Genomic DNA, 15,412 nt, shown 5'->3' on the forward strand with positions numbered 1-15,412 from the left:
GAGCTCGATGCGAGTTTAATAGTTTTATATTTGTGAGAGAAGGATTCATTGTAGTGAAACTAAACTGGTGAAAGAAGACGTGCACTTCCTACCTCCACCTCTATTCATTTTGAGACGTAAGAACTTGTGTAAATGTGTACTTTTGTACAGTGTGATATATTTTTAAAAACATGTTTTCTCTCCTTTTCACGACGCTGCTCCTCTTCCTGGTGTGAAGCAGAGCTTGATGACCCGTCCTTCTTCCTGCTCTCACACACAGCCTGCTGCACTCTATCCTCATATCCCCTGGTTCCCTCCCCTTCAGATCTACAGTTTATAGTTGGGTGTAACCAACAAGAGCTGCACAGACCTGCACAGACTCATGCTTTGTAGATCACAGGTGAAACTTGTTCCAGTTTTGAGGAAGTGAATCTCACACAGTCGTTGTTACAGAGAGCAGAAATGGCGCAGAAAGGAGTTCAGCTGGACCGGGAATCCTTCTCTTGTTCCATCTGTCTGGATCTCCTGAAGGATCCGGGGACTCTTACCTGTGGACACAGCTACTGCATGAAGTGTATTGAAGGCCACTGGGATAAAGAGGATTATAAGGCAGTCTATACCTGTCCTCAGTGCAGGAAGACCTTCATACCGAGGCCTGACCTGGGGAAAAACACCATGTTAGCAGGTTTAGTGGAGCAGCTGAAGAAGACTGGACTCCAAGCTGCTCCTGCAGATCACTGCTATGCTGGATCTGAAGACGTGACCTGTGATGTCTGCACCGGGAGGAAACTGAAAGCCTATAAGTCCTGTCTGCAGTGTCTGGCCTCTTACTGTGAGAATCACCTCCAGCCTCATTTTGAAGCACCTCCACTGAAGAAACACAAGCTGGTGGAGCCGTCCAAGAAGCTCCAGGAGAACGTGTGCTCTCGTCATAATGAGGAAATGAAAGTATTTTGTCGCACCGATCGGCAGTCTATCTGTCTCCTCTGTTTAATGGACGAACACAAAGGTCATGACACAGTCTCAGCTGCAGCAGAAAGGAGCGAGAAGCAGAGAGAGCTCGAGGTGAGTCGACAAAAAGTCCAGCAGAGAATCCAGGACGGAGAGAAAGATGTGAAGCTGCTCCAACAGGAGGTGGAGGCTATCAATGGCTCTGCTGATAAAACAGTGAGGAACAGTGAGAAGATGTTCACTGAGCTGATCCGTCTCATGGAGAAAAGATGCTCTGATGTGACGCAGCAGGTCAGATCCCAGCAGCAAACTGAAGTGAGTCGAGTCAGAGAGCGTCTGGAGAAGCTGGAGCAGGAGATCACTGAGCTGAAGAGGAAAGACGCTGAGATGGAGAAGCTGTCACACACACAGGACCACATCCAGTTTCTACAGGACTACCCCTCAGTGTTAGCACTCAGTGAATCTACACACCCATCCAGCATCAAGATCCGTCCTTTGAGGTACTTTGAGGACGTGACAGCAGCTGTGTCAGTAGTCAGAGATAAACTACAGGACGTCCTGACAGACAAATGGACAAACATCTCACAGACACTGACTGAAGTGGATGTTTTACTGTCAGAACCAAGACCAGAACCACAACCCAAGACCAGAGCTGAGTTCTTAAGATATTCATGTGACATCACACTGGATCCAAACACAGCAAACACACATCTGTTATTATCTGATGAGAACAGAAAAGTAATAAATATAGGTCAGACCCAGTCTTATTCTAGTCACCCAGACAGATTCACTGGATGTTGGCAGGTCCTGAGTAAAGAGAGTCTGACTGGACGTTGTTACTGGGAGGTGAAGTGGAGAGGAAGAGGAGTTTATATAGCAGTCACATACAAGAACATCAGCAGAGCAAGGAATGAGAGTGAATTTGGATTTAATGACAAATCTTGGAGTTTAGATTGTAACAACAACAGAGATAAATTTAGGTACAACAAAGTAAAGACTCGTGTCTCAGGTCCTCAGTCCTCCAGAGTAGGAGTGTACGTGGATCACAGAGCAGGTATTCTGTCCTTCTACAGCATCTCTGAAACCATGAGTCTCCTCCACAGAGTCCAGACCACATTCACTCAGCCTCTACATGCTGGACTTTATATTGATGATGGATCCTCTGCTGAGTTGTGTAAAGTGAACTAGACAGAAGTCATTTAAAGGAACAGTGTGTTCAACTTTGATCCTTCAACTTAATCATTATTCATGTTTGTTGCTGAGAGCTGATTGTGGTTACATGGTTCACCTGTCAATCAAACTTTATGGGCGGTACTTTGACATCTTCTCTCTTGTTCTGTAAATGTTTGAGTCTCTTTAAATAACTCTCTTTAGCTGTTTCTGTTTGGTCATGGAGGCTTTACTGCTCATGAGGATTTTAGTTCAGCTGATCTGACTTTTTCTCTGCATGAACATTTCAACTTTTCTTCACTTTAAACGGGTTTACAATGAGTACAGATTGTTTTTGTTTTAATGAAAGGGTCTGAAGAGAGAAAGCAGCAGGCCTTTTCTTTCATGTTGATGTGATGTTTTCACCACTTTGTACATTGGATTTAAAAACGTCTCAAATTAAATGTATAGAATGATTTCTCTGTTTTTTGCTGAATAAATTTTGTTGTTTCAAATGAGCTGGATTTAAAATGTTGAAGTCTGAAATCAGAGACTTCACTTATTCTGCCAAGTGTGGTGTAAAAAACACTGTAACCTCCTAAAATTCAGTAAATTCAAGAATTCATGACGTAAGCTTTTGGATTCTCTTGTTGCTGCTGCTTCATAAAGATTCAGTGAAAACACCAGGAAGTAAAAAAAAAAACATTAAACATTAAATAAGCACAAAGCGTTTTTGCATGGATTAAATAAAGAGCTTTTTTTTTAACGTCGTCTGTTCTTTCATCTGCAGTTGGTGTGTGTGTGTGTGTGTGTGTGTGTGTGTGTGTGTGTGTGTGTGTGTACGTACCTGCAGAACAACGGAGGATTTGGATTATTCTCTGTTTAAACATGTAGAAAAGAGCCGAGCTTTAAATAGTAAACAACTTTCATTCAGCAGCAGAAGATTACAGGACAGGATGCAACCTGTGCATCTGCATTCCTCCAAATATCTCGAAGTCGTGTGTGTGTGTGTGTGTGTGTGTGTGCGTGTGTGTCTGTGTGTGTGTGTGTGTGTGTGTGGGTGTGGAAAGAGAGGGAATCTGCTGAGCCACAATAACCCTGCAGGAGGAACTGTTTTCTCTCTGGAGCTCATCTTTTATTGAACGCGGGGAGACGAGCTAGACTTCAGGGTTTCTCTAGTTTTTTTTTGTTTTTTTAGCTTTTTGACTTTTATACTCTTATTGAGAAAAACTTCCCCCACTTTCTTTGTAAACAGCCTGATGAATGTGTCAGAACTGTGCACTACGCAGACATTATTCAGTCCTTTCACAGACATAAACCAGATGAGTGTATCGTACCATGATTGTATTCTCCATGATGAATTATCATAGTTATGCTATTGTTCCTTTATAGCTGCGCTGCTCTCCCTCAGCACTCTTATTACTCTGCAGGAGCCGACTCTCAACTCGGTTTTCTTTACGTTTTTTTATGTGATAGCGTCCCATCAATTCAGCTCTCAGATTTTCAATTAAATTTAGCTGCAAGAAAAATCAGTTGTTTTTTTTAAACCGTATGTAAATCATCTTTGCAGCACATTGGAGGAAAAACAACGAGATGGAAATGAAATAAAAACAGACAGAAAAACAACGAGATGGAAATGAAATAAAAACAGAGTATCACAAGTTCTCGTTAGGATTTTCGAAGTTTAGAAAGCAACATGTCAACGTTTCCACAACAGAAAGACGTCTTCACATCAAGAGCCCTCAGCAGACGCGTTGAACAGATTTCAGAGAAGAGGATTTAGAGTCAAAACACACCAGTGTGATCTCTCAACATCCGTATGAAAGTTGCATGAGCAGAGACAAGGACACGGAGGATTCGAAGGATCCTGCTGCATATCACCAGGAGGAGTGAACTGTGACTCGTCGCATAAAAAGAAAACGACAAAAAAAACGTGTTTGACAAAGACTCCCGAAACATCATGAACATCGGACAGCGCTGCAGAGAATTCAGTCCTGAACCATGTTTGATGCAGTCTTAATCATTTCTCGTGTTCCCTCGAGAGTCTCCACGTTGAACACGTCCTGCAGAGAGAAATCGAGCTGATCAGTGAAATCCTGTGCAGTGAATCTCCTCTCACTAATTAAGATACATGTATGTAGCTACTCAACATGTGCATGATTAACAAAGGTTATTTATCACAGACATGATTCTTTGCAGAGCTGATTTCAGTGAGATGGCTGTTCAGATTACCTTCCCTTGATGATCTGTCTATTCAGGTTCAGTGATGGATGGAGAACAATGAGGGGGGATATACACACACTTACACATAAACTGCACTTACATCACACGCCCACTTTCACACAGTCACTTGATGAGGGTGCGAGTGAATGAACATCTCTCTTCTCTGCTTTTTACTTGTGACCAAACCTGCACGAGTAGATCTGCACACACTGCACACAGACACGTTTCCTCAAACCAATGCTTGAATGTTCATTTGTGTCTTTATTTTTTGTTTTTAATTGCATGACAATACAACTACAAAAGAAGACAATTACAGGACGAGTCAGAAAAAGTGTGTGTGTGTGTGTGTGTGTGTGAGAAGAGGTAAAGTTTACAACAGGCAAAACAAAAGTAGCTAAGTAAGGAAAATTAATAGATAAACATTTTGATATATAAGCATAACGTTTGTCCGTCACAGGAATGTTCATTTGTTGACTGAAGACATATTTTTTAATCTCACTTTCTCACACATTGACCCGGAGCGTGCTCCTCACACACCATGCAAAACGCCACTTTCAGGCTTTCAGAACAAACTGCTCAATCGATCCACCTGAAGAAACAGCACGTGTTCTGCAGCCCTCTGCTGCAGACTTCTGTTACATCTTCATATTTTACTTAATTCATCGTCTGACTTTATCCTAATTAACTTCCTCTTCATATTCATTTCTATTTTAATATTAGTGACACGACGAGTCTAATTTAGAGGTTAGAATTTAGTCTGTCAGTTAAAATATCTGATATCTGTCACAAGAGATTTGATACTTGACGACATACTGCAGTATCAATATTTTGTCCCAACCCTTTTGGTTAATCGTCAGTTTTGGAGAATAATATTTTAATGATCAAGCTTTACATCTAACACAAATCTCAAAGTGCCACAGTTTGGGATTAAAGCATAAAACAACATCTGAGAGCAGTGTTTTTTTAGAGAAGGCTCTTTGCAAGAGAAAGGTTTTCAGTCTGAGGGTATCATTTCATATGATTTAGACGTGCTGCTTTCAGACAGAGCTGTGCTCTCTGCTTCCAGCTTGTTCCTGTGTTAACTGGCCTGGAGCTACATTTGTTACGGCATGTCCGACAAACTCTTGGCATCACCTGAGCAGCAGTATTTTCAGGGCTGTTAAACTTGTAGAAATATCACATTCGATCCAGGAAGCGTCAGAGTCGTCTCAGTCAAATCAAGGTTGTCTTAATCTGACATATTTCCTGGAGCTTTGATGGCACACAGAGGCCTAAAACACCAACAATCCTGAATAACACACGTGCTTTCTTTCACCTTCTCCGCTATACTCTGAGCAGCTTTCAAACTATGTTTTCCATCACCAGGGAATAGCACAGAGACTCCTGATCAGTAGGTTCAATATTAGAAAACACAGCTCAGAGAATAGTAAATGGCGTGTTCCTTCTCCCTTGCCGGTTTATTACCAAGGTTACTGAAAGTTCTCCAATACAAGGTCAGTTGCTCCTTTTTTGTTGCCTTTGGCCGAATCTAACATCTCAAATTATTGAAGAAAGAAAACCCAGCAAAAACAGGTCAGAAATAATAAATATGAGAAGATATTGACTTCTCCTCTGGCTGTGCGCCGGCTTGCAACCGATTGCAGGACTCCCGTTTGTCAATACGCTCATCTTGAATCTACATTTCTTAGTCCAGGTGAAGATGGTCTCTTGTTGTCTTCTTCCTCACCCATCCGATCTCATGCTGCTGATGGGTCTGACTCACCTCCGCTCCCCGTCTCGACGCCTCACCTCATCTCACCTCCCCCCTTTATAAAAGCTCCAGCGGCAGTGACAGCAGGCAGCTCCTGCAGTCTGAAAGTGTCAGAAACAGGACGGTACAGATCGAGATATATTCAACGGTGTGAAACACGTTTTCTTCGGGGTGAAGCTGCCTTCGTCTGAGGAGGAAGAGCACAGTGTTCGCAAAACAACAACAAGTTTGCATGCTTCCTCATGTGTTCACCTTTTCGCTTTCAGAGACGACTTCTACAGCCAACATGTTCTCCACACACTGGGCTAAACTTCCCAGAAGAAATGTGATCCACGAGAGATTTTCATCAGGGCTAATTTAGCTTTAATACATACGGTGGAATTTCTGTCATTACCTAATTAAATGAAATGCGTGATGTTAAATCACTCATAATGTCCGTCAGACCTGATCATGTTCGGCCTTTTCCAGAAGCCGAGGAAAGCTTCGTAGAGTGTCAGCAGCTCTTCCTGACAGCTGCGAGGATGTTTGGGAGAAGGTGCTGTGTCTGAGTTTATTCTCGGTGGGTCAACGTGGCACGACACTGATAATGGTAATATTGTTTTGAGCCTTTGGAAGAGTCTGGCGGTTCTGTTTGAGCAGCACACTGGACCACATGTGGGACGTTGAATCATGTCTCCTGCAGGACTCATCTGAGTCAAGTCAATCCATCTCATGAAGGAAACCTTCAGATTTAAAGACGGTAACACTGAGTCCCACTCAGTCCTGATTATAGATATATATATAGATGGAGCTCGACTCGTCTTCTCAGGCTGACGTGTGTCAGTATCATCATGTGTCTGCAGGAGTTAGAAATTGAACCCCCGACCTTCAGGACTGAGACACCCCGATTCCACCAACTGAGCCACAGCCGCCCAAATTATTGCAATTATTGCTCACTAAATCAAGAAAAATAGCTAAAAGATTGAACAGAGGGGAGGTTATGATATATAGACATTTAAAGAAAATACAAATCAAAACATTTCAATTACAAAAATTTACCAGAACAGTTGTTTAATGTTGTCGACCGCACGCTCTAAAAAACAAACCTGAAGTCCACTTATCTCCTCCTCCATAATCCTGTCGGGATGGATGAATTAAATCTTCATGAATATTTCAGTGTAGCTCAAATCACATGCTCCCTCTCGGAACTGAAAGCTTTCATGCAGAGTTTGTTTTATCAGACATTATCAGTCATGTTCTCCGTCTCGCGACCCCGTTCAGTCAGTCAAAACAATCATCTGTTTCTGATTAAAGCTGACGTGAGTTGGACCGGACGTCCCAAACAGTGTGGTTGGCGTGACGACCTGCACACAGGACGTACCTCACCTCTCGCCCAGCGACAGCTGGGATTGGCTGCAAGCCCCGCAGGGATCCTCAAAGGTTTGAGTGCTGTGGATTATGGATGCAGGACTTTTCTTTTGAATCTCAGCACTCCTGCAAACCTTCCACATGTGCATAAATCAACTTACAGAAAGACAAGAAAGTTCGAAAGATGTCTGCCATTTGGATCCAGCATATAGAAGAAATCTGTCCCAACAGTAAAGAACATCCTGCAGATTATTTTTTTAAGGGTAAAAGACATGTAGATATAGTATCAAGCTGTTTTACAAATCTAGTTTTTGTTTTTTATCAGTGCTATGTTAAGTTTGACAGACTCACAAAATCAATAGAATGGAGAAGAGAGTTGTATGTGTACCGATGCCGAGGAATGAACACTCCCGTCCCCTCCCAGCCGCTCGAGGTGAATTCTCCTGACTGTATCCTGCTGCTCTCACGTCGGCTCCCTCTGACTTCAGCTGGAAGAAATACTTCAGGTGCAGGCTGGAGAAACTCCGTCTGAGTCTTTAGACGACAACCATCTGAACATTGACTGCAAAAGTGGCGTTTGCGTTCCCACTTATTTATTCCACGTTTAGACGAGCGTCTTTGGGTGGAAACCTGCGTGCACACGGTGACCTACAAGTGTGGGAAATTTGATGTTGTATGCATGAAGCGCCTTAACTGCTGGAATGACTCCTTGATAGATATCAGAACAGCTATAGGGCAACTTGAATGTCCGACTGATGGAAATAATATGACGTTTGTTGTTTTTACCTGAACTGCACGGGGGATATGACGTCAACACGTACGCGACGGGAGCTAGCGTGAGCAGCTCACGGCACACTTTTGCTTTTTCAAAGCGACGGTGGGGCGTTTTTAAGATCTCCACCCTGGAGTGCAGGTTCCTTTTTTTTAATTTATATTTTTTAACTCTTTTAAGCCACGAAAACGCTTTTGCTCTCAAAAAACAAAAGGCATATCTGATAAAATATTTTGTCGGTTTGACCCGGGAGCGTTCTGGTGTAAATCCAGCCTGAGGGATAAATGCGGTTGTTTTCCGTTCGCACACACAGCTCAGCGCTGAAAACGTAAAAAGCCTTGTAAGAATTGTACAACGCGGTTCGCAAAATCTTCTCCCATAAATAAACACCCGAGATATGAAACCACCTGAAGATCTGTTGAGAAAACACTGTTGAGAATCATTATATGGGAAAACACCAATTAGATTAAATGAACAGAAGCTTCAGCTGAACCACAAAAAGTGAAAGCAGAAGGCCTCATACTGTACACAGGCTGCAAGTTTTAAACAAGAAAAAATCTCCTTATGAAAACACAAGGGGGGGTTGAGTATTTCTGCTTTTTAGTTGCATGGTAAATCACCACAGGCAACACTTCTTAGTGAATAATGGATGAATGCTATCTCCTGCACTTTGCTAACAGTGAGGATGCGGAGAAAGAGAGACGAGATGTGGGTGTGCACTACAGCCTTCTCCATAAGCTGGCAGGGGAGCAGAGGGATGACAGCAGTGACACAGTGCCTTTGAATACATTTCCACACACACACACACACACACACACACACACACACACACACACACACACACACACACTTGCTGAATCCTAAAACAGGCGGTACATACATATGCATGCTTGTTTAGCATCCTCTGTTATCGAGGGAGCTGTCAGTGAAGGTCCACCTGGGACGCCAGTGAAGACAGAAGAAACACGAGGTGAAGAGGGAAACTGGTCGGAGACAAAAGGTCTTATTTTTATTCTCCTGATTGTGTATATGACTTTTTTTTTTTTTTTTTTTTTTTAATGCATCCATTATTGATGCATTTTGACACTTTATCCAGCATATTTAAATGGGTCCGTTAGGGGATGTGAGTGTGCTGCTAAATGATTCAAAGCTGGTTTCTACTGGAGGCTCTTCACATTATTGAACCACAGTAACAAAAAAAGTACAACAGAGTTGAATGTCTTTTGGTTGAATATTCTGTTGCTATAGTTACCACTTCGGACCAAGTTTGATAGGATTTCACTTCACTCTCACAGGCGCCTTTTTTTTTTTCTTCCCAGGGCTGTTGCATGTGGCTCATTGTACCCACGTCCCCCCAAAGGAGGAGGAGGAGGACATCTTTTCACTGGTCTCGTTTCCTGACTCGATACATGATCCTGATGTTTTCAGAAAATGCCAGCAGCTCATTGAGCTCATTTCATGCTGGATGGTAAAAGCGTATAAATTGTCATTTTAGTCGCATGTTGTCTTCTTTCCTGCCACTTTAATATGTCAGAGGGGGGTTCTGCTGTCATGTCCTTTGTTCCACAGCTGTGTTGAATACTTGATTTTGATTTCTCTAAAGTGGACTGTTGCTGGCAAACAGACTGAGGCTGGGGACGCAGCTCTAATCACAGAGGAGGAAAACATGTAATTGAAAGAATCTGTAAAAATAAGTCGAAAACAAACAAGACTGAATTCGTAAAGAAATGGATTCAAACACTTTTTCCTTCTTTCAACTTTAGCCACTTACTCTCTTCAACTCAGTCAGACTCCCCGCTCTTGTGATCAGCCGACGATGGGCGTTTACTCTTTAAGTAATCAACCAACCCGCTGCTGTCACATTAAAACACCTGCTCTCTCTCTGTCTCTTCCACAGTCAGCTAACTCAACTCAACTTTATTGAGGACGATTTGTTGTGCAACAAGTCAGAACAGTGACAGCAGACAAGAGTGCATAATCAACACAATGACAATGCGAGAGTCACCAAATTCACTATAAATAGAGGAACAGCCAGTCGTGATCATTGACTGAGGATCAAAGCAGCTCACATTAAAGTAAAAGTAAAGTGCAGAATCCACCCAATGCTGGCAGCACATTGTTAGATGTACTGTACATCCATAGAATCATTGTTTAGTCATTTCAGTGCGATCGCTGCGACCTTCCTCCTCCTCCTCCTCCTCCTTCTCCTCCGCCCGGCTCAGCGGAGTTCAGATCCACTCCTCATCACATCCTGCTTTCTTCTAGCTTCACCACTACCAGGGTCTAGACTCCATGTGGGGGGGTATCCTGTCCAGCTGCCGGTCCTACGACTCCTCTGAGTGCATAAAGTCGTCATGATCAAGCGATCAAAAATATCCCCCAAACAACACAAGAGCACACAATCAAGCACACAATCAGCACAGAAACCTCACCAAGCTGCCACAGGTATCCTGACTCTGAATAAATATAAATCTGAGATTTTTTTTTTTCTTCCCCAGGAGCTGCAGTTGTGATCTGCCTGATGTGCTTTGAATTGATCCAATTCTGTGTTTCCTCAGTAAAACTTGCTCTCACAATAACCTCCTGCTCGCTTATGCAATTATGTTTCAATTCGATGCTTTGCCCTCCAGTGTTAATGCCGCTCGCCGTACGTTTCACTGAGCACGGAGAGATTAGATTGTTGTGGTTATTATGTTGTCAACTTTATTACTTTTTTTGGGGGGCCAGTCACCGCGCCTCCCTAATTGGATGGAGGTAGTCTGTATTCCCTGTGCAAAGGGGACGCTCACACCGATAATATATTCCAATTATTAAGCCTGAAGAAGTGAAGCAGAATGTGAGCCTCAATTTTATAGCCTCTAAAAATAGAACCACAGATGGATGACAAACGAGTGTGTGTAAGTGTGTGTGTGTGCGCCCGCATGTGTTTGCAGTTACAGAATCAATCCCCAGTACACAATGGGAAACAATAGAAAGCAGTCCATCATTTTGTAGCACCAGATGCAATCCATACTCCCACAGCTCGCCCCATTTTCATTTTTCACCCAAAAAAAATAAAAAAATAAAACCCCAACCCCTCATGGTGCATTTTTCAACCACAGTCATTTTTAATGTGTGTCAGAAAAAAACAAACACAATATCCCAAGTATGCACACACAAACGCACAAACGATATATCTTCATTAGCAATGCTTTCCTCGGTCGTGTCGCGATTAAAAAGCTGATCTCTAGAACTCAGAGAGAGTCAGCTCCGCTCTGAGTCGGCTTATCCATCTTCATTATTTATAAAGAGCAAGTTAGATGAGGATATGCCCCATTTACAGCCCATCACAAACTTTGATTTCTCCTCAGATATGTTCTGGTTTTACACACACTCACTCTGAACTGAGTGACAGCCGAACGAGGAAGCCGTTAGTGTGTCGCTATAGGCCTTAAGTAGTAACGGGAAGAACGATGCATGGCTTGTAAAGGAGCTCAAAATGAATACTACCACAGCTTTATCTCATATCTATGCTAATGTGGTGTCATCTTTAGACCGTACTCATGCTCAAAGTATGTGTGCAGCTGTTAAAGAGGAACAAAGAGGAGCTACTGTAGGCAAGCAGTCTGGTGTGGTTATTCCTACAGACTCTAAATAATGTAATATTGCATGTTATACACAGTCTATGGTTATAGGCCTACCTTGTAGCTCCGTCAATTTTCATCCATCTGAAGATGTAAAGCCATCTTATGTGTCATTGTCCTATAAATCAGTGTCCAACATTTCATAAAACTTTTGTTTAAAATAAAATAAATCAGTGTTTTAATTCTTTGAAGGCACCCCTGCATTGCTTCAATGAACATGGCTTTTTTTTTTTTAATTGTATTTTGATTACACCTGTTGTCAAACTTTATGATACTACTTATTATAAAGTTATAAAATGCATGTCCTGTAGAAACCCCGCCTGCTTGTGGTTATATATCCGAGTACAGGTACAGATGGTTTTCAGCTTTAACACACACAGATAATGACGTCTCTGCACGTCCCTATATTTGAACCTGTGAGCGTGGTGCCAGGGAATCTGATGGAGGATAATCAATCAGAGAGGAAGTTGTGAGAGATGGTGTCCTGAAGTTTGTCACGATTGTTGCAGGGTTTTCAAAATAAAAGTCACAGAGGAAGTTATAATGGAGTTTGTTACTTCGTTTTGAGCTAAGCTACAGAAACTCGCTAAAAAAAAAAAGTGTTGGCTGAAAGAACCCAACACGTTTGTGTGGGGTAAGTAGCAGTGGGTAAGTTGTTGTTTTTTTCATTACAGGCTATAATTGCACTCCACTTCACACCTCAAGCTGTCAACGCAGAGATAATAAAACATCAACATCCACAACCGTGTCAGAACTTCCAAATATAACTCCTCTTCTGGGGAGAGCGAAAATCAAAGTCTGAATTTTAATTTGCTCCATGGAAACTTGCCGCTTAAATTAAGCATGAGCTACTCTGCATGTCACACACACTCACCTGAACTAAAGCTCCAACCTGATAAAATGTTGAACAGTTGCTGTGACATGTGCCAACAATAAAGTTTGTGCAACCTGTCAGACGTGCACCTGATCAGGAGAAGGCAGTATACACTGAATCTGCCCTTTTCGCTTGTGATCGTTAAATTACGATCACAAGTTAAGCATGCAGAACATTTCAATGAGTTACGATACTTTGCCTTCAATACTATCTCTCCCCCGGGTGCAGATGTGCTCACGGTTAAGTCGCGGTTGGTAATGGTCCTCTAAGTGCGTGGCCCAGGTTCATGTCTGGGTATGAAGCACCTTCTCACAGGATCTCACAGGATTTCGTACTCTATCCACCGCCCTGTCAAAATCAAGACAAGAGCCTCAAATGACATGCCTTCCTTATGTATCAGCTACTGTGAGTGTGCTTTAACTATAGGTGACAGTGGGCATGTCTGTCTGTGGTGATCAGGACCATCCTGCCATCTTTTTTTTTTTTTGGTTCCTCTCAGATGTCTTTAATTTAGCAAGCAAATCACACAAACATAAAGACCATAAAGGCTTGTTTTTGTAGTTATTACATATGTGTAAGTAACCCTGAAGTTATTTAAATCTCAGATATCATGAAAGGCACAGAGGTAATATTTAAATAAGGTAAGTGCATTAACATTTAACATAAACAAACCATCCCACCATCTTGATGTATATCATCAATTTCACTTTTTTTTTTTTCCCAAGGTGGTATCTAATAAATGAAAAGGCATGATGACGCTGATGTTATTCTGTTCCTGTCACAGCAAAATGACCACATTTGTTAAAAAGTACGAGAGAAAAGAGAGGATAGAGCTCCCTCTGGGAGTATTTAGGTTGTATTGATTTACTGATATGAGGAAGGGAATAAGTGTCCCCTGGCAGCCCACTTCAATGACATCCACATGATGCCAAAGGAAAGTGGCCTTCACAGGCTCTGTGCTCACTAAATAGCACTTCTTTTCACTATTATAGCCTCTGTGAGGTGACAAACACTGACAACAACACAACACAAATTGGGTATTGAATCATGTGTCATGTGTCGTACTACCTCCTAGTATGTTATTCTATGCGGCAGGATGTATTTCTTACTTGGCAACAGTCACAAAGGTTCAGCTTCTTTCAGGTGATGAGGCACACGATTTGGCTCAGAGTACATGGCTGTTTCCTCTCGCCAGTTCTGCCCAAAGATTGGAGCGGAACAGGAGCTGAAGTCTAACTTTGAGTGGCAGCCATATTTGAGACTGACCCGGGTCATATCTGCTTCTTTGGTGACTGAACAAAGCAGTCGTATGCACTGTGATCTCTAAACTCGGCTGGCAATCATGAAGTGTGAGGCAAAGATGAAACACAGTCACCTGTCGTCTATTTGGAAGCTCTATCTTTGCATCATTAGGGGGGTTTTTAGATCCCAAACCTCACTAATGGCTTTGGCAACACTAAATAGTGACAGAAGAGACAAATAACTTCAAAACCAAAAAAAGTTGGTGTTGGGTTTCATTGCTGGTTTTAATGCACATAAATGTATTAATGGTCAAAGCTGTCACTTTCTGAAAACATCCGTAAATAGGGGGAGAGTGTTTTCCTTGCTCCGTTCACTTGAGTCCTTCTATTGTAAATCCATCCCTCATGCTGTCACGAGGGAGGCTGAATAACAACGATTTCAGAGACATAATTAATCATTCAGCATGAACAAGTGTTGCAGTCGAGACCACAATAACCAAGGCCAAAACAAACCCAAGACCCAGAGTGCTCAGAGAGCGAGACCAGACCAAGAGACAGAGACAAGACCAAGGCCATAAAACCAGGCAGATTTAGGGAAATATATTGATACTAGTTATATGTTGTTGTCCTTCTAATCACAGCAATTACATGGTAAAAAAAATGTCCAATCAGTGGTTGATCCTGAATAAAAATCAGTAAACCAGAGACTGAGACGATATCAAGTCAAAGGGCACTAGATTCCAAGACGAGATCTTCAAAAAGTGGTTTTAAACTGGTCAGTAACTCGAGACCTATTTCAAGTCCTATTTACAATAAGAAACACTGACCTGCTTAATCTGAAGATAATTGGTTAAAACCAACATTGAGTGCGATACACAATTTATGGGAACGACCAGGAGGCCCAGCTGAGACTCATGTGGAGTCAGCAGCTCTGTGATATCGCTTTGAGCCAGACCCGTCCGTGCTTTAGAAGTGATGTGTTACATAACATCACATCATTTTCATATTAAAGGTGTCTTATCTTATTATGCTGAACCATACCAATCCTATCCTAGCCTATTGTTTTATAGAGCACAGCATCTTTTTAAATTAAAGGAATGTCCTCATAATATTTAATTAAATTATTTGTATTGTATTGCATAGTATGGTTTCATATCATATCATAATGTTGCACATATGAACTCTTGTAGAGATGTCTCAACAAGCATAGATAATGTTGGATAAGCAGTAAGAGATCTGTTGGAGGCTATTGGCATTAGCACAGTACTTTTAGTGCCTCTGTTTTGGGCCATTAAAATCTTGAAGAGATTTGATAGAAATCCATATAACAGCAGTCAAGATTCAAGACGGACCAATCTAATTAGCCAAATGCTATTAGCATTGTAATTATTCATGTAGAGTCTGGGGTCAAGGAAAAACATCAAGCTGGCCAGATGAGACACAGTAAGTCATGTGCTCCCACGTTCCTCTTTTCCATGATTTTTTTTATTCTATAAGCTGCGG

At 42.0% G+C, this 15,412-nt stretch overlaps 2 protein-coding genes across 2 annotated transcripts in view; both read left to right on the forward strand.

The window, feature by feature from the left end:
* man1a1 (mannosidase, alpha, class 1A, member 1) overlaps positions 1-15,412 on the forward strand; it is a 234,452-nt gene that overhangs the window by 167,427 nt on the left and 51,613 nt on the right. The window lies entirely within an intron of this gene.
* LOC306838584 (tripartite motif-containing protein 16-like) lies at positions 442-2,525 on the forward strand (the record flags this gene model as incomplete). The annotated part of the gene is made up of 1 exon (XM_079366863.1): positions 442-2,525. One exon carries the CDS (start codon positions 442-444, stop codon positions 2,116-2,118), a length of 1,677 nt encoding a protein of 558 aa, XP_079222989.1. The 3' UTR covers positions 2,119-2,525.

This window comes from Symphodus melops, assembly GCF_947650265.1.
Source record: "Symphodus melops genome assembly, chromosome: 1".
In the NCBI taxonomy this organism is placed as follows: Eukaryota; Metazoa; Chordata; class Actinopteri; order Labriformes; family Labridae; genus Symphodus; species Symphodus melops.